Source organism: Abramis brama (assembly GCF_963993115.1).
Source record: "Abramis brama genome assembly, chromosome: 12".
Classification (NCBI taxonomy): domain Eukaryota; kingdom Metazoa; phylum Chordata; class Actinopteri; order Cypriniformes; family Leuciscidae; genus Abramis; species Abramis brama.
This window is the reverse complement of record NC_139974.1, coordinates 38030630-38049893: the sequence shown is the minus strand read 5'-3', so window position 1 is coordinate 38049893 and position 19264 is coordinate 38030630. Positions and strand designations below refer to the sequence as shown.

General features: G+C 36.9%; 2 protein-coding genes across 2 annotated transcripts; one reads left to right on the top strand and one right to left on the bottom strand.

Annotated features, from left to right (window-relative positions):
* Window positions 1-6004: 6004 nt before the first annotated feature.
* fam83hb (family with sequence similarity 83 member Hb) lies at window positions 6005-15241 on the top strand. Its single transcript, XM_084131581.1, has 6 exons — window positions 6005-6493; window positions 9419-9888; window positions 10381-10545; window positions 10631-10755; window positions 10841-13616; window positions 14039-15241. Exons 2-6 carry the CDS (start codon window positions 9439-9441, stop codon window positions 14057-14059), a joined length of 3537 nt encoding a protein of 1178 aa, XP_083987707.1. The 5' UTR covers window positions 6005-6493; window positions 9419-9438; the 3' UTR covers window positions 14060-15241.
* Window positions 15242-15379: 138 nt separating this feature from the next.
* On the bottom strand, window positions 15380-19040 carry LOC311093920 (synaptonemal complex central element protein 1). The gene is made up of 10 exons (XM_084131582.1): window positions 18866-19040; window positions 18703-18750; window positions 18368-18427; window positions 18206-18280; window positions 17752-17799; window positions 17536-17590; window positions 17182-17271; window positions 16843-16906; window positions 16641-16707; window positions 15380-15562 (listed from the first exon to the last, which is right to left on the bottom strand). Exons 1-10 carry the CDS (start codon window positions 18879-18881, stop codon window positions 15465-15467), a joined length of 621 nt encoding a protein of 206 aa, XP_083987708.1. The 5' UTR covers window positions 18882-19040; the 3' UTR covers window positions 15380-15464.
* Window positions 19041-19264: the final 224 nt, after the last annotated feature.

The window sequence follows — 19264 nt, the reverse complement described above, 5'->3', positions numbered from 1 at the left end:
CAGCGAGGCTCACTCCTCACTGCAACAATGACTTTGGGAAAGCAGGTTTTACTGATGACACATTGTTTCATAATTGTTTACCTCAAAAATAAAATCCTGTTATAATTTACTCATTTAGAAAACTATCTGAAACTGAGGCCAATGAGCAAGATACAAATCAAGTACTTTCAGGACATCATGGTTCAGCTGAATAACGGCCACAGATTAATGGGAATGCTATCGGATAGTTTTGAAGGGTTGGGGTCAAAATCCCTGGTCTCTTCTCATACATATATATCCTTATGAATGATTATTAATTTCATTTCTATATTCAATGAATGATTCAAAAATACTCTTGATCATATGTTTGCTGTGAGTGTTTAACCTGCTCTTTGTAGGTACATTCGGATCTCTGTATCTTGGCTATGATGACATGTACGGATAACGGATAATGTCCTTGGGATAACCGGATCTCCTGAGTGAGAAAATCACATACCAAGAGGGATTTGGGAGAAGACCCTCAACATGTGATAATCATTCATCTGTTTTTCTAGGGTACTCTGACAGCAATGGTCACAGGGGTCATTTAAGTAGTTTATAGTCCAGTCATTTTATGAAAAAAGGTTGAACAAATTGCAACAGAAGCAAACTCAACTGATTTTGTATCCTTAATATGTCCTGAGTAAGGAAAAAAAACGTCCCGTAGAATCCCATTAGGGGAAAGTTACGAAAAAGACCCAAATATTCATACGCCTATTCATTATTTTTCTCACGTGAATAGGGTAAACAATTTTACTTGTAGATATCACCATGAAAATTACTGAGTTGATTACGTACATCAAGACAAACAAAAATTGTATTACAAGTTTTTTGAAATTGTTTGTTAACATGGACAAACGGTGCATAATCTAATTACGTATGTGCTAATTTGCATAAATACCACAACAGATCTAAACATTGGGTCTAGCCAGGTGAAAATGTCTTGTTGAATCTTGTTGACACATAACAGTAAAATACTTAATGTTAAGGTCTGAATGGATCCCATTTAGGCTACCCATGAGCATTAATACATAGAGGCAGGAAGAAGTACTTTAAATCAGCCTTTATTAATTATTATTGCATAAATGGGGTTTGGGGCTGGGTCCGTGGGACTGTTTCGTTGACCCCCATTTTGGCTTAAAATGACTGGACTATTAAGGGACTATTTCTTTGTTAAAGCTTTACTATACTGCTTTATATTAAAGTGTCCTCTCCTTGAGAGAAAGAACGCATTATCTTGATGTTTTGAGACGACTCTCCTGTTTATAGTTAGAGCCTGGCCAAATCCAACCTTGGAAAAGCTGTGTGTCGGTGTGTGTGTTAGTCTTTTTGGTTACAGGTTAAGGTACCACTGCCGTTATTGGAGATTGACTGAGTTGTTGTTCGGGACATGTTGGCGCCAAGCAACCCAAATCTGAGACCTGGAAGTGTCAGCTGCATAATCGATGGAGATATGCTTCCGTCTATCTGTATATGTGTGGAAAATTACTATGTTTATATATTTCTTAGCCAATCAGAAACTGCAACCTGAAGCAAGGACGCCTACGAACTCCTGTGAGTCTATCTTCAGTAAATCTTTTCTTTAATTTATTATAATTCTGATAAATAACTCCAGGTCTTCATGCATCATATTTGGTTCTGGGTCTTTGACTGTAAAAACCCTTACAGTTTTCTCAAGGTATAATAGACCTTGGTTTACAGGGCTGTTACAGAGACTGTGATTTCAGTGAAATCTGTAATATTATGTATTATTTAAAAATCATTTACAACACCTTTAATAACCAGTCATTCCCAGCTATCAAAAATATGTTCTAAGAACATGTCGATAACTTCTCTCGTTTATGCGAACGTTAGTGAAAACATCAACATTCCATTTTAGAATTTTAGTGCAAACAATTATGATGATGTTTCTTTGGAATGTTCTCTGAACGTTTTGAAACAAGTAATGCTCGAAAAACATTGTGTTATACAAACAATTCATAATAAATGAACGATTTCCATGATCGATGTATAAATAACGCTGTGCTAACATTTTGAGAATGTTATTACATTTTTTATCAAACATATTTTAGACAAGATGAAATTAAATGAATTGAATATAAAAATTCAGAGAAACCAATCAACTAAACTCAATCTCAAATGCTTGTTGATTAATAAAAATAATAATGTTTAAATAGGCTACATGGAAAAAATAGGTGCGTAAAAACTACATATATTTTGTTTAACTTAGTTCAGACATTTTGCTCTTATTAAAAATTCGAATGATACAAAATAATGAAAAGTCAGTATACCAAATACTATGGTGTTTGTGTGAGGATGTTAATGTGATGAATGATGATGGTTTATGTAGAATACATTAGCATTTTGTTTTATGATATATCTGTGAATGTGGATGGGTCATTCTTCTGTTTGATCATGACTATAAACTGAAAGAATTCAATTGCAAAATTCCTCTGTTGAGTCAATCAGAGCTAGATCAGTTCAATTCACATTTATTTGTAACCTTTTTATTTTATTTTAACTATTTATCTGTTGAAAATAGTCCTAACTATACAGCTGACTAATAGTAAAACATTGTAGTCACTACTTATGTGGTATCTGCAACGTCTTTCTTTAGGGGTGAATTCAGAGACACTTTCTCTCAATGGCAAAAGAGTCCAGTCCACTTTATTTTACAGTGTCCTTGTTACATGTTACATGTACTTACCATAGCAATAACAGTAAATTATGCATCATTACATGCAACTAACCCTCAGCCAAATCCTAATCCTACCCTAACCCTAGGGTAAGTACATGTAGTTAATTATTATTACTCAATGACCCCTTAAATAACATGTAACCGAAGCTGCTTCTCTTGAAAACATGACAGCAATGATGGCTAATGGCTGACACAAACTCTTAAAAGTCACTCATATAACTTTACTGCTTGTACAACCTAATGGTATTTAAAGCATTTTGTTGATAGATGTATATGAGACGCCACACATAAATAACTTTCAGACGTATATAAAATGATCCCACACTTAAACATGCATAATAAAAAAGTGTCCAGTCATAATCATTAATCCTCTTGAATTTGATGTCTAACATTTCGGAATCATTTATGGAATTTAAACGCATATTTAGATTGGTTTGGCTGAATAGTTTTTCTTTGTGCTTGGATTGTGTGATGAACATGGACCGGAGCGTGAGGTAATACAATTAAATCAACACGACACAGCCCGAGGTGTACATGATGACTGGAGAAGATGAGGCATTAAACTGGCTCATAGCTTCAGGGGTTTGACATTTAATGTGAAAAGATGCTACTTTACAGGTTTCAGCCTCGTATTATAGAAACCACCTGCACTTATCAGTAATGTAACAGCAATGTGCCAGCACACACAAACAATAATTAAAAACATGACAAAACAAATAGGCCTACATAATACGTGAATGGACACAGAGAATGTTCACTTGTACTGCGATACACACAAGTGACAAATTGTGTACCAAAAAATTAAATGTGGTGGTGTGAGTAGAAAATCGAGTGAAATCATCAATGTAAACTATATGCATAACTACAAAATAAAAGTTTTGTGTTTGCATAATAAATGTGTGGGTACTGTGTACAATTATTTTGTATATATAAATACACACACATGCATGTATACAGTATATTTAATAAAAATGTGTTATTTATATATAAAATATGTATATATATATATATATATATATATATACAGTATATACATGCAAATATTTATATACATGCATGTGTGTGTATTTATAGCCTATATACAAAATGATTTTACACAGTACCCATAACATTTATTATGCAAACACAAAACTTTTATTTTGGATGCGATTAATCTTGATTAATCTTTGCCCAGCACTAATAACTTTGAATAATGAAAGTTTGTTTATGTGCATCTGTGTGTGTTTAAGTGCACAGAGAGCTGCCGTGTGTCACATGATACGCAGGTGTGATATTACAGCAGGAGAGGGGAATTGTGGGTGGGACTCGGCCAGACAGCAAAAGGACACCTTGTTTCAAAGAACACAGCACTGTTTTAAAGATCACTCTTCAGCGGATGGATGCATGCAGATCATGCTAAAACTTGTTTAGGTTATGAAACAAGATAGAGTTTGCAGAAAAATTATCTCAAACTGTCTTTCGACATATTATAGATCGGCTACTCTCAATAAAATCCTGTAGCTGGGAGGTAGAATTTCTTTGGTCTTTATAGTAAAAGGCCCTTGGCTTTAAAAAAACACATTTTAATTCATTTTATATTGTTCAAAGGACTAAAATGTGCACTGCTGAGAAACACATCACACATATCACAGGCAAGTGAAGTAATACTGAAAAACTGAATGTTTCGATACAACGGGAATATTTGCATATGCCATATTTGTGGTAAAAGTAATGATTTTTTGTTATGTGAGTTGTGTGACCTTATGTGCAAGGTTATGTACACAACAGAAAAGGTAAGTATTCTGGTGGTGTGTGTGTGTGTGTGTGAGGAATGAGCGTGTCCTAGGCGTGGTAAATGTCTCAGTTGCGCTGGCACATTCCTCGGCGGGCCGCACCCTTTCTCACACCCTCCCTCACCTGAGTGGTTGCTAAGGTAAACCAAATACAGACATACACTGACAAGATTATAAACTTTCAGAATCAATCACACAATCTTAAACCCGAGGAAGAGAACATGAAAGTGCTCACACAAAAAATAAAAATGATCAGAACTCGAACAAAACTTCCCCATACCGCGGTAAAAGTCTGGCAGAATGAGGATGTTTAAGGCTTTTCCTTTTCAAGGTGGGGCAAAATCCTAGGCTTTCTCCACCTCTGCACCATCAACACTTCCATGCATGTGAATTATGCACTTACTCATGCATACAAATTGCAATAAAGCAATCATTACGGCCTTAATGTATTGATTGCTTCTAAGATATCTTGATACTACAGATCAAATTGTACTTTGTTCTCACTTAAAAGTTATTTTGTTAATTATTAACCTGAAGTCTATTTATATTGAAATGTAATTAAACCATAATTGATATGCATAGGTCATTTCAAATGGGGGATCCATTCCTTTAGGATCTGAAACATTCATTAAATCTCTCTCTCTCTCTATATATATATATATAAAATGGAGTAAATGCTTATTAAACACTAAACCATTTGTTAAAAAGAGAATCACTTTAATCAATTTAATAATAAAAAAATCATTGTAGCAGTTATACAAGATACAAAAATGTAAGATTAAATAGTAAATAAAAAACTTTATATTTATGAAATTAATTTTACGTAAAAATATATATATAAAATTGAGTAAATGCCTATTAAGAAAATCACTTTAATCAATTTAATAAAAATCATTGTAGCAGTTATACAAGATACAAAAATGTAATAATAAATGATAAATAAAAAACTTTATATTTATGAAATTCATTTTAAATAAAGTTACGTAAAAATGGTTCACACAAAGTCTTCTTGATAAAATAATAGTGCTGTCAAATCAATTAATCGCATCTAACATAAAAGTTTGTTTAATATGTGTATGACACACACACACATATTTTATACACAAACTTTTGTGTTAGATGCTTTGACAGCACTAAAATAAAGCCTAATATCCACTATAAAATCTAAATATGTATATGGAGAGAATAAATAGTCAATATTTATAATCATATTTACATTTATTGAAAAAGAAGATGTGGAATGAATGGATCTGTGTTGTTAGGAAAAATACCTGAATTAACTTTTAATAAGCTTTTAATATTGTTTTAGTTTAAGTCAGTTTACACGTGCACAGATGGACAAAGGGAGCTTTAAAACATTCATTATGAATGAATAATTCATCTTCTATACAGTATACCATGTATGGCAGACATACACAACTCTCAACAGTGTGATCATGACCTGGGTGCGCCTTTGCTTTGTCCCATAAGCAACAATCCACCATCTGTCTGTCTGCTCGCTGTGGAAAGAGGAAGAGATAGGAAGAGAAGGAAGAGAAGGAAGAGAATGAAGGAGAAGGGAGAGCTGGGATATGGAGTGCGTTTGGGAAACTCCTCGGGGCAATTTTTTTGTGTTTCGCCGGTTATGCAAATTAACAAACTCAAACAAACCCTGCAGTAAAAACCTTCGTTGTATTTGTAGTTGTCCGTTTTTCAGTAGCTGTGGCTCTAGGTGAGCGCTGACGATGGCTGGGAGGAGTTTAACATCTGAAAGGGTTGAGCCGTTCATTACGAACCGACCCTTGTGTTAATATCGGCGCTGAGACGTTCGAGCGGGCAGGACTCGGCCGAGCGCGAACAGGTTTCGCCAGGGCTGCTTTTCGCCTTGAAGCTCAATAGCATTGGGTGGGGTTTCCACCGACACCAGGAATGTACCGCGGATGCGTTCGCTGAACAGGGGGAGAAAACAACCGACTTTTTAGGAACGGAAAAAAAGTTTATTCACCAAGTAACTCCAGCCGGAAAGGTAAGAACTAGTTCGAAAGTCTCAAGTTACGAGCGCGAAAGTCTCAAGTTTATGAAACAGAAGAGAGTCATAAAGTGTTGAAGAGCAGTTTGAGGGTTGACAGTGAAGGAACTTAAAGCTTGCTTCAAAAGTTTTTACTCTTAAACGTTCTTTGCACTTTAATCTGAAACAGACATGAAATGGTTAACTATTCCAGCCTATTTGAAAGACGCTGCATTAAAACATTTGAGTAGCCTATTTTATAACTTGTTTGAACAGTCATTTTAGGAGGTTGATGGAGTGAGGCTATGACATCTGTGCGTGGACATCATTTATGAACAGTTATATAAACAGGGTAAATGTTCTTAAAACTACTAAATATTCGTGTTTTATTAGAGAAAGTCTACTATTGATCTTTGAAATGGTTCAGTGTCGTGGGTGGACAGACTTGTTCATTTGTTATCAAGTAGGACTTTGGTTAGGGATTGGTTCTTGGATGCCATCTCCTTACATTGTCTTAAAACATTACACAACTCGAAATATTAAATTATCAATCTGTATTTTGTACTTGCACTGATTCTTTTTGTGGGTGAGGCCCAGGTAATCCTCACCATTAACAGACGAGTGCATTTTTTTCACTGCCATCTTTCATAATGTCATACACATGGTTGAGCTTGAGTTATGATGATATGACATTTTTATTTTTTCACTTGTTGAAACACGAAGCTCTAAAAGGGTGTTGTTAGTAGTTGATTACCGGCAGACTAACAGAAGCTAACTTACTGTTGGCACATTATAATAATTATTGGATGTTTTTAGGGAAGAAATGTTTTTGGGAAATCTAGCATGATTTCCATTGGCTGAGATGAAAATATCTAGAACATGTTGATGGATGAAAGTTAAAGTATCCATGTAAAATGTGAAACATAATACAATGGACTATCAAAAAAAAAATTCAATGTCACATTAGTGTTGGACGTGAATTAAGAAAACTGGAGGTTGTAATGTGATTTTGAAGAGCATGTCAGGATTCGGGATGCATGCACCTATATTATTGCTGATACCTATAAAACAATAATACTTTTCATGTTATGGCCAACAAATGATAAATGGCTGAAATTCTATTAAGCACTAAACACTAAAAATCAGTTGTTCTAAATACAAGAGAATTTAGGCATCACAACATTATAATGCACAGTATGAAAAATAGATATTCACTTTGAGATTTGCTCAAGATTACATGCAACAGTGTTATTAAATTATTAGTGTTTATAAAGATTAACTATAAGTGAGAATTAGATAATGGCAAAGGTAATCTAAATGTAAAAATAACAATTGAATATACAACATTGGCTGATACCAATAAATTTAATTAAATCTCTACTGTCAGCTAATAACCACTATGATACTGATATATTGTGCGTCTAGTCAGGAAAACCAAAGAAATAGCTTGAACTGTCCTTTTAAGCATCCAAATAAAGATGTTTATATAGACACATTCAGTATTTCTGAAGTGTTTTTCATTTAAATATCATATGCAATTTGTTGCAGCTGTAAATATAACAGAATTTCACTTTGAGCCGAATATTACAATCTTCATAAAAGAGTCAATTGGGTTCATTATGAAAATTATTTGGCCATGCAAAAATCTCTTTTTGCTTGGTGAAAATAATTACAAAAACTAAGCTACTGAAATAATGACTGCCTGTCTCACTGCCTGTTGTTACAGGGATAATTCAGCCAAAAATGAGAATTCTGCGTGTGCAGACATAATCTCTGAAAGTAAAACTGACTCATATCTAACTGTTGGCACTTGCAGCGTAGACCCACAGGAATAAAGTTTCTCTGGTCTGGTTCAATGTAATTTCATAACATCTCTTAGGTATTTTTTTTCACATTTGGCCATCCAATTGCGAAACCAATACAATCTGAATTATTTTTAGAAGTCAGTCATTGGGTTTAAGTGTGGATGAATCCACTCCAACATGATTTACTGGTCTGGGTGTCAACTCTCTGACGGAAACATGCTGACAGCACAGATTTCAGATTAGCTGAAAAAAATTGAATTGAATTATGATGATAATCAGGGCATGTCATGAGTAATGCATTTTTCTTTTTGGCATCACATAACATTCCTGTTAACAAATTTTTATGAATCTCTTATACATATGGGAGTTTACAACATATAATAGACATGCTATGAATTAGCCACAACATGTCTTGGTTAATTTATGACCTGCTCAAAGTCTGATTCTAACTTGCAAAGTTAACGCAGCGAGTCTCTTTCACAAGAGCATCAGCAAAACACTCCCTTCTTTGATTCAGTCACATGTGTCTTCAGTTTTTCCCTTTCTGTTTATGTCTTTTTGCTTCCCCTCTTGCCCACAATGAGTCACTCGCCAACAGGCTGACACCGTTTCCCTGGTGATGTCTAAAATACAAACAAATGTACAAGTGACTACAACCTTCAAAAACTTTCATACTGTGGCCTAACCTTGCTTAGGGGTCATTGTCTGAAGGCCCTAAAACAGATAGGAATTTCTTATGTACACAATGAGTCGAGCAGTTTTTTTTAGCAATCGCTAGTTAGCGATCCTAACTAGCATTCTGCATGCTTTTTTTTTTTTTGGTTGCATAAATATTTCATAATACACTTCTAGTCTGTTGTACTACAGTTGTACTACAAATAATATTAGCTTTGCATGCATTGTGCTTCCTGGATCCTGTTGTATCATAGTGCACATGGTAAATTATAAAACTGTTATTTCCTATTTGTTAATGTTGCCTAGTAGTAGGCAGACGTTGCTTACAGCAAACATGTTTGTGCTAAAATTACATTTTCTGCAATAATATTAGATAAAATAGTGTAATAGAAATAGAATAGTTTCCAGATGCTCTGATTAGATTATTCCACATGCTTATTTATTGAAAAATGTTGTTTCATAGGTTGTTTTACCTGCTCCACCATGGCCCACCGCTCCCAGAGTTCTTCATTGGGAGACAACCCCCTGGATCCCAATTATTTGCGTCCGCATTACCGGGAGGAGTATCGCATGGCTATTGATGCCCTGGTGGAGGACGACACTGAGGGCTACTACAACTTTTTACAAAGTGCTAATGTTGTTGACTTTTTATCGAGGTCAGAGATTGAGCATATTAAAAGCACTGTACATTCACCACAGTGTGCTGGAAATGTACCAGAACTGCCATATCAAGAAATAGATGAGGATGGGTCTTCTGACACATACTGGCCACTGCATTCTGACTTGGATGCACCGGGACTAGACCTTGGCTGGCCTCTGCAGCAACACTGTTTTGTGGGACCCACAGAGGTCACAATTTTGGTGAACCCTGGTGACCCCGAAATGCCCAGCATTAAGGAGCAGGCACGGAGACTCATCAAAAATGCTCATCAGGTTAGTGATTTCTAATTTATAAATAACATCAGGCTGGATTTTCCTCAGTAAAAAAAAAAAAACATGTTTAAAATTATGAACACTTATATGAAATAACCAGCCAAATAATACTCATTTTATGTTGGTTATTGCACATAGAATAAAATGATCATGGCAGGCTGCAAATAGGGAATTTTTGCAATGGCATCAGTAAATGAAAACATCTGTGTGATCAGTGCTGATCGTGATATCGCTGACATTGATATTGAGCGCACCTTTTGAAAACGTAAATCATACAAATTTTGTGCCATAATTGCATGTCATGTTAAATCAGATTTAGACATCATCGTTGGTTCTTTGGAAAAAGCTATGCTTTATTAATTTTTCTTTCTTACTTGAATTGTAAGTAAAGTTTAGTAAAAGTGCAAAAAAGCTAGTATCTTGTAACTTGACTAGTTTTAATTGTCAAGGTGATTCCTTATTGCTATTTTTTTCTCTCTCTCTTTCTAACAGGTCATTGCAGTGGTGATGGATATTTTCACAGATGTTGATATATTTTCTGATCTTCTGGATGCTACAGCACGTCATGTGCCTGTCTATATCTTGCTAGATGAACAAAATGCCCATCATTTTGTTAACATGGTGGCAAGCTGTAAAGTTAACCTGGATATGATCCATGTAAGTTAAGCTGATCTCAACTAGCCTAAGTTTTAATTAAAATCGTAAGAAAATACAGGCTTAATGGTGACTTCACTGGTTACAGATGATGCGGGTACGGACAGTAGCAGGCATTACCTATTTCTGCCGCTCAGGGAAATCATTTAAAGGTCAAGTGATGGACCGCTTTCTTCTGACAGACTGCAGAGCAGTGATCAGTGGAAATTACAGGTGAGCTCAGTGACATTTGAATGCAGATAAGAATTCTTCTCTGTATTGTATGACATTCTAAATGTTTCTTTCTATCTTTTTCCAGCTTTATGTGGTCTTTTGAGAAGATCCACCGCTGCATCGCACATTTGTTCCTCGGAGAACTAGTTTCCACTTTTGATGAGGAGTTTCGTATTTTGTTTGCTCAGTCTCAGCCTCTTGTTGTTGAAAATGCCCTTGTACCCATGCCACAAGATAGTTACCTTGGCAGCCAGTTCGGCTTTAAAAGGACTCAGTCACTAAGGAATCCCAGAGGGAATCCCAGACCTCGCCAGCCTGAACTTACTGGTTACCCATTCGGGGATCGTCTCGAGTCTTTACTACCTTTTCGGAGGGATGACTCGTTCCGCCATACGCTTGAACCAAGTGCAGGTCCTATGCAGGTCACAAAATATGCAACACAGCAGTTCAGGATGCAACAGTCATTCTTGGATCAAGGACGCTCAATGATGGCGTCCCAGCAGCTGGAAATGAACGCCTTTAAGAGGCATAGCTATGCAGAGGGAACCCACGAGACCTACGCCTCTTCCCGGCAGTACATGAAACATCGTGTAATGAACAACTTGGAGGAGAAGGAATCGCATTACCAGCGAGAACAACATTACTATCAGAGCGAGGGCACGAGACATGATTCTGAGCGTGGGCCATATGACCGTCTTAACTATGGCACGTACCAGACAGATCAACAGTCTGATTCTGCATATCCCCCTGAACTTGAAGCACCAGGAAATATGAATGTTTTATCCTCTGATGACCTCAAAAGTGATTCAGAAAAACAATATTACACAGGAGGGGGACGCTATGGTCCACAAACCCACAAGAGGCCTGCTGCAGGCCACTCATATGCCTGTCAGAGTTCACCAACTCAGCCTCATCCTCCAGACCAGAAGCAGTTGTTCTCCTCTGGAGAGAAGGTACGCCAGTCCCAGGATCCCAGTGTGAAGCAGGGATTGCGGAGCTGGAGAATCAACTCTTATCTCAGCACTTATGAAGATACAGGAGAGGAGGGCCTGCATCAGCCCATGGGTCCTGATGCTTTTGATGAGCCACATCAACAACCTGACAGCAGACTTTATGGCACAGAGGGCCCAGGCCTTAATTTTCCCAATAGGGAGCGTCCAAATATCCCAACTAAGCCAAACCTTGACTTGCGACCACGCTTTGGTAAACCCATAATCCAAGATAGGAATCAAGTAAAAGATATTCTCTCTGACCTGGGTCCCACAAGTACTGATACATTAAAGCCAGCTATTTCAGCTTCATCACTATCATCTTCAACAGACAATGAGAAGGAGGCGGAACCAAAGGAAATCAGCATTACCAAGCACGAGTCGTTCCGATCTCGAATTAACCCAATGCTGCAAAGGAGCTCAAGACTACGGTCTTCTTTAATATTCAGCTCCTCAAAGCTGGAGCAACACAGTTCCTCGCAAGCTAAGTCTGGTGGGGAGTTACAAGAGGAGAGAGATGAGAGTGAGCCTATTCGATACTCATCCATTGTGGCAGAGATTCTCGAGAAGAGGAGATCGCTGTCAAGAGAGCCATTTGATTGGAGTAAGCATAAAAAAGCAGATGAAAAAGATGTTAAAAACGGATCAACAGGAGACCTGACTACGATCAAAGACTCCAAAGAGGAGCCCATCAAAGAAAAGGAGAAACCTGACAACCCTGAACCTAAGGACAACAAAGTTACACAGCCAACCAAGCCTTCAACATCTCAGCAAACAACTTCTTCCCTAAACGTGAATGATCCAGCAAGCCGACTTCAGTATTTCAAAGATCTGCAAGAAAAGAGAAAGACAAAATTAGAGTCAGATTCGGTTAAAAGTAGAGAAGCAGCCATGAAAAAGCCAGACCTTTCTGATACAGCAACCAAACTTCCAAATGTGGTTATTTCTTCAGAGGAGTCCACTGTAAAGACACAAGAACCCTCATTTACACTATCAGATCCTGTAACACAGCACGTGGCATTCATATCACATCCAAAACCTTCTGAAGTCTGTGTGGACTGGCCAAACATAAACAGCAAATCTCTGACAGAGAGCACAGCTGATGCAGCAAAGAAAGAGCCCGCTAAGGAACCAACTAAGTCTCTCCGGCCTTTCCCTTCACCCAAGTTCTTAAAACCATTCAAAAGCTCTCAGTCCTCTCATCGTCGGATCTCATGCGGTGAGGAGATTCTCACGGATGCGACAGATAATGAAAAGAGCGAGCTTAAGAAGTCCCGCAGCCTCAGCTCATCTGGCATGTCCCGCACAGAGTCCAAAGAAAGCCTGAGCTCCCTAAACATTGGGAGCTCTGATGGCAAAGATACAAAGGCCCTTGATTTCCTCAAGAAACAAACACAGAGACTGAAGGGTTTCCTTGGGCCAAAGGGAGAAAAAAAGCACTCAGGAGTGTCCAACTCTCAAGAGGACAAGTCAATGAAAACAGTCCCTGAGGTGCAAGAGAATCCCCCAGACAAAGAGAAACCCTCTGAATCCAAATCATCTTTAACCACAGTAGAGACCAACAAGCCCACTGCTAAACCGGCTCAATCACGCTATCAGTCCTCTACCTCGAATGTAATATTCAGCAGCAACCTCAGGGATGATACCAAGGTGATCCTAGAGCAAATCTCAGCAAATAGCCAGAAGAACAGACAGCAGAATGAAGAGTCTGGGAAAAGCGAGGGGAGCAAGGAAGATGACGTTTCCAATTCATCCTTACAGGTTCCAAAGAACCGGTTCGGCCGAACTCCAGTCAACCCACAGGAGAGGGACAATCTGCTGAAGAGAATAGAGAGCATGCGCAAAGAAAAGAAAGTCTACAGTCGCTTTGAGGTACTTTTTCGTAACCAAGAAGAGTGTTGCTGGGAACAGGGAAATAAAGAGAAGGCAGAGCAAGTCTGACTACATTAATCACATGAGATTCTTGTACAATATTTGTAATGTATTTTTTGAAATATATAAATTCTAAGCAAAGCATTTAATGTAGCATTTAATGTCTAATTATATTTATTGACGAATTGACTTTTTCCTTTTACGTTGTTAATTTATTATTTGCCTTTACATTCTCTTGTGGTATGCATAGAATTTACAAATCTCTTTAAATTTCAACATTAAAAATGCAGTGTCGTTATATCCCATTCCATGCAGCCTTTCATCTATTTATGTTTTCGTTTATGATAGAAATAAATGGAATAGACTATCACATACTATTTGTGGGATGTTTCATTCACATATCTGTCACTCTACTTCAACAGATGGGGAATAACCTGGGATAACAAAACTTGGAGGAAGGGGCCAATGTTCCTCACAGAGAACTGTAAAGAGAACCTGAAACTGAACTAAAATTGTACCAAACATCCCCAATACTGCTGTGAACTGACAGAGAAGCAAGTAAGTCGCTTCAGATAAAAGCGTCTGCTAAATGACTAGCAACCTAAATGGCCCATGGATCTCATATAAACAACACGAAAATAGCACAAGCTCAAATATGAGGAGTCTTGCTGCGGCAGGAGAAATATTCCTCGCTCTGTGCCAATCTGAGCCCACAGATGATTTACTTTGCCCTTATAAGGCATCAGGGCAAACCTCAACAGCAATCACACAGGATAGAGAATCACTAAATCAGGCCAAAGGAGGGATCAAACGTCAAGATGTTTGTGATGCATATATATGCCATTTTCAGCTCTGGTAAAGGATATTAACATGTCAGGGCAGAACCTGAGATATGCTACTCTAAAGGCACTAAAACACACCCTCGTTAAAGTACACCACACAAAAAACTCCCCAGGACATGTCATGCTGAAATTATGCTTTGGTGGTGACTGTGCCAATGGATCACGGGCATAAAGGAAAACGGAGATGGTTGGTAGACGACGCTTTTACTTTTGAAGGCAAAGAACACTGAAACTGAAGATGTCAACAACAACAAAAATGACTGGAAAGTATGTAAGGGATGTATGAAAATGAAAGGAGGCTTATTCATTCCTTTTATCCTCTATTTAAACGGTGCTGTCAAGGAAGTGGATTGAAAGCTGAGAAAGTGATTTGGGGAATTTGATTACAATCAGATTTTGCAGTATAATAGCTGCAGACCTACTACACATGTACATTCCTGCATGAACCGTGTTGTCAGGAGAATCTGGACAATATAAGGTTGATAAAGATGTTCTCAGGACTGGGCTTTGGCCTGTATTTTATCAATGCAAAATTAAATTAAGACAGAATGGTATTACTAAACACCAAAGAATTCCCAGAGTGCCCTACTGGATGTGTCATAGGACTGATTTATGGAAACTGGAAGTTGATCTAATTAGGAATATCGGATTGAGGAGTTTGAATTTGATAGTGTCATCAATACAGTTTATGTATATAAATACAAATCTTGGGGAATTTAGGCTTGTTTACAAACTTTTTTATTGTGTCTTATAAATTCTGAATAAATGGTTTAGAAACGCTTATATTCTAGATATGGGTATGATTTGATTGAGGTTTATTATCAGTATTTGTACTTTTTTTTTTTTGATGGCATAACACAACAACAGTACATATGGCAACAAGTTAAAATAGAAGAATAGAACGCAATGGAAAAAACGCTTCTCTAACTTCTCTATCTGCTGTAAAATTAGCATTTGTTGGAATACAGTAGGAACTCAACTCAAGTTTGCGAAATGTGTGAGACATTCATGGTGCTTTTTCATAAGTGTCCATGTGCATCCCTGCATGCTGGGTGTGGCTTAACCCGTCCAGCAGCTTGGTCAACTGCTCCAGCTTCTGTTGCTCTGTAGGGATAGACACACACACACACACACACACATACAGAGGAAAGTATCAGATTACTCTGAGGATGAAGTTGGTCTCTTGTTTAAGGATGTTGAGAGCTCAGTTTTAGGTCTTGAGGACACTTGTGTAAGATTACTGTGCAATCCTATCCTTGCAAGTCATCTTACTACACTATCTTTATTCAGCCCAAATAGTCCGAGTAGCATGCTAATACAGTAGTGGCCAAAAGTGATGTCTGGCCTTGGAAAATTGGCATCCTCACCTTTTGTAAAATATTATAAAAAAATGTGTAAGGATATTATGTAGTTGTGCTTGGAGTCAATTGTTTTATTTGTGATAACACAACGAAACATGCTAAATTGTACAGACATCATTTTTGGCCTGGCTGTAATACAAAGAATTTATGAACATGCAAAAACAAGCGAGAAATGCTTTAAAATGCTGCGAATGCACACGCAAACTTGACTGTGCTAGTCATGAAGGTGTGGATGCGCTCTTCCCTAAGCGCTAAAACACGTCGGGCGTACAAAGAATTCACAATTTAAAGCAGTATTCTCATTATAATTTTAAGTTGCCGATATGACAGACTTGCGCTGCACATATTGCATTTAACTGTGTTTTCCTTTGTGAAGTGATTCCAATCATATTTCAAGCTATTTAAAACCATCATGGCGAACTGAAAATAAAATAAAACCTTTAGCTGTAGTTTGCCTTTTTTGCGAAATAATTTTGCCAGATAAATACCTTAACCAAGTTTAGCGTTTTGTTCCTCCTTCATATTTAAATATATATATATATATATATATATTTTCCTCATATTTTGATTCAATTGAACTTGTAGGGTTATTTAAAACAAATATCCCCTCCAAACATTACTTTTGGCCACTACTGTATGCTATTCTGCTTTGTGGACAGGCCAAATGAGTCATTTCGGAAAAAATGACTGGATTCATTTGACTTCAATGTCTGAATGAAACCAGAAAGCCTCAAATGTCACACTGAACATGCAGCTAAACACTGGTCATACTGGAAAGAGCCATAAAACTTAAGCATTGGAACAAAATGAACAAAACGCACCAGCCTTCAGCAGCTGCTCAGTGGTGTATTCTGCAGACTGTATTTCTGCTGGAAGTCTTTGTGGAGTCTGGAAAAACAAAAAGAAAATGGAACGTAAAATGCCACCAATCTGTAATTAATAAAGCCGTTTACATTTCACAAGTAGAGAAAGCTTATTTGTTTTTATTTTAATATCCATTCTATTAATAATTAGACCACTTACAAAGACAGTAGACAGGTTTTTATGCTGCTCCATCAACTGCTGAAGCTGATTCTCAAACTTCATCCTAAAATAAATTAGATAAAAATTAGTTTCAATGTACAATACGCTCTTTTATTTTACAATTGTTAATCCTGATAACATCAGTAACGGTAGTAGGTTTCCGCATTTCATTAAGAATATGGGCATTACAATAAATTCTAGCGATACTTGCAAAAATTGACAGTATGCTGATGTCTAATAAGTTGTGACAGCATCTCATATCTAATTCTGATATCTAAAGAGATAGCAATGCTTGAATGCGAGGAGTTTCCATTCGCTGTTATAAACAGTGAGTCATACCGAATCTTTCTATGCTTTAGTTTCGTCTCCTGGATCTGAAAGCAGGACTGCTTTACCAGTTCCTCTTTCTGATGGTTCTGCTCAAGCTGCCTACAGAGTTACAAGATAAATCAGATATAAATATGACACCCGGCCGGTACATCTCACAAACATTTCTGTGTGAACAAATTCTGCTTTCAAAGTCATCCTATTTTTAATATGATTTGTGTACTGGTATTGAGTGAATACACACCCTGTACGAGACCAAAGCTCAGTGTTTAGGTGACTCATGTTGTGTTTTACACGTGAGCAGTTTTCATATGGTGTGCAGTAATTCAGAGCTTAAATACCCATGAGTGTTATTTGGATATCTACCTTTGTGCCTCTTGCTGGATGTCCTCACATTTGAGCTGGATAGATCTATTTAACTCTGTATGAAAAGAATATTTGTGGTAACACTGTAAATATATCCGATAACAAGGCTTAAATGTAACTTATTGGTGATTTCATGTACAGTAATGATCATTCTATGTGTGTGGTTCTAGTGTTATATAAATGCAAATCCCTCAGTATTTGGTTTTAGACGAGCACCTTCCTTTTCATTTAATGTTCCCTCCAACTGTAAGGCTTCAGCATTTACTGTAACAAAAAACAAAAAAAATCATTTTAATGAATAGTAATGTATAATTCATGGTTATTTGCCATTTAAAAGGATAGTTTACCCAGAAATGAAAATTCTGTCATCATTTACCCACCATCAAGTGTTTCCAAACCTGTATTAATTTCTTTCTTGTGTTGGACACAAAAAAAGATATTTTGAGGAATGTTGGTAACCAGACAGTTGACAGTAGCCATTGATTTCCATAGTAATTTTTTTCCTAATATGGAAGTCAAGAGCCACCGTCAACTGTTTGATTGCCATCATTCTTTAAAATATCTTCTTTTGTGTTCAACAGAACAAAGAAACTCATACAGGTTTGGAACAACTTGAGGTGGAGTATTTTTGGGTGAACTATTCCTTTAAGGGTAATGCAAGCATACATACAGGCATCTTCCTCCTCCTTTCTAGCACTTATGAAGAGTATGGTTTCCTTCACCTCATCTTCAAGGCTTTTCTTGGCTGAAATCAATATATGGGAGTTCATTTTTTGCTTTAAAAAGTGTTAAGTGTTAATTTACAGTCTAAAGATGCCAATTGGCAATTTACCTTGTTGCAGATTCCTGAGTTTGATTAACAGCTCCGCTGGTCTCGGTTCTGTTCGCTTGCCTATAAAACAATACCAAATGTTATGTAAGAAATACAAAGGCATTAAGTCCCATTGAGTGGACAAACATTAATGTCTAAGATCTAACAGTGGAGTGGACAGACTAAGATCTGGTTTATGGGTGAGGCCTTCTCTATGGGAAAAACTAAGAGAAGTTAACTAAACAAACACAAACTCGTCGGTTTAGTAGAATCATTTTTTAATTATCTTTATTGTTTAAAATGAGATGTAATAGAAAATAATGAATATAATAGCTCGTCAGTGATTCATGACATACCTGGGCTTTTTGGTGTCTTTATAATATCTTCAATGCTGAATGATGACTCTGTACAAAACAATATTTAGCAAGCTGCAATACTCGAAAATCAAACTCAACCTGCTTAGCTGACTAAACACCTCTAACGTTAACTTACACAAAAACAAACAACACAACAACCCACCAAGTATAAGACTCATTACGACGCCAGTTATGTATTAAATACAACGAAATATCTCTAAACTTGTAAAGTAATAAATACGTTAATGAGAATGTCGTTTGTTGTCAGTTGGAATATCTGATGTTCCTCGCGCACTTTCCAACTGCTGTTCACGCGCAGCTGTATTTTGAATAATTGTATTGAGTATTCTCGTAAAAACTTAAACCATTCCTATATAACATATATTTAAAATGATAAATTAAACTTAATTTCATTAATTGATTTAAATGTATATCAATATTGATTTAGCAACATATAGAGGGATCACAGACCTCTAGTTAAACTCTTAAAGGCATTTGGTTGTAAATTGATAATTTGGCGCCATCACCTGGTAAAGCATGGAATTACAATCAGCGTGGAATT

Coding starts and splice junctions, on each gene's coding strand:
- LOC311093920 (XM_084131582.1), bottom strand. Junction 17,800..18,205: donor AAAGGAGGAGGAAGATGCCT/GTATGTATGCTT, acceptor TTTTTGTTACAG/TAAATGCTGAAGCCTTACAG. Junction 15,563..16,640: donor TGAGCAGCTGCTGAAGGCTG/GTGCGTTTTGTT, acceptor CTATCCCTACAG/AGCAACAGAAGCTGGAGCAG.
- fam83hb (XM_084131581.1), top strand. CDS start 9,439: ATGGCCCACCGCTCCCAGAGTTCTTCATTGGGAGACAACCCCCTGGAT. Junction 9,889..10,380: donor TCATCAAAAATGCTCATCAG/GTTAGTGATTTC, acceptor TCTTTCTAACAG/GTCATTGCAGTGGTGATGGA. Junction 10,756..10,840: donor GTGATCAGTGGAAATTACAG/GTGAGCTCAGTG, acceptor ATCTTTTTCCAG/CTTTATGTGGTCTTTTGAGA.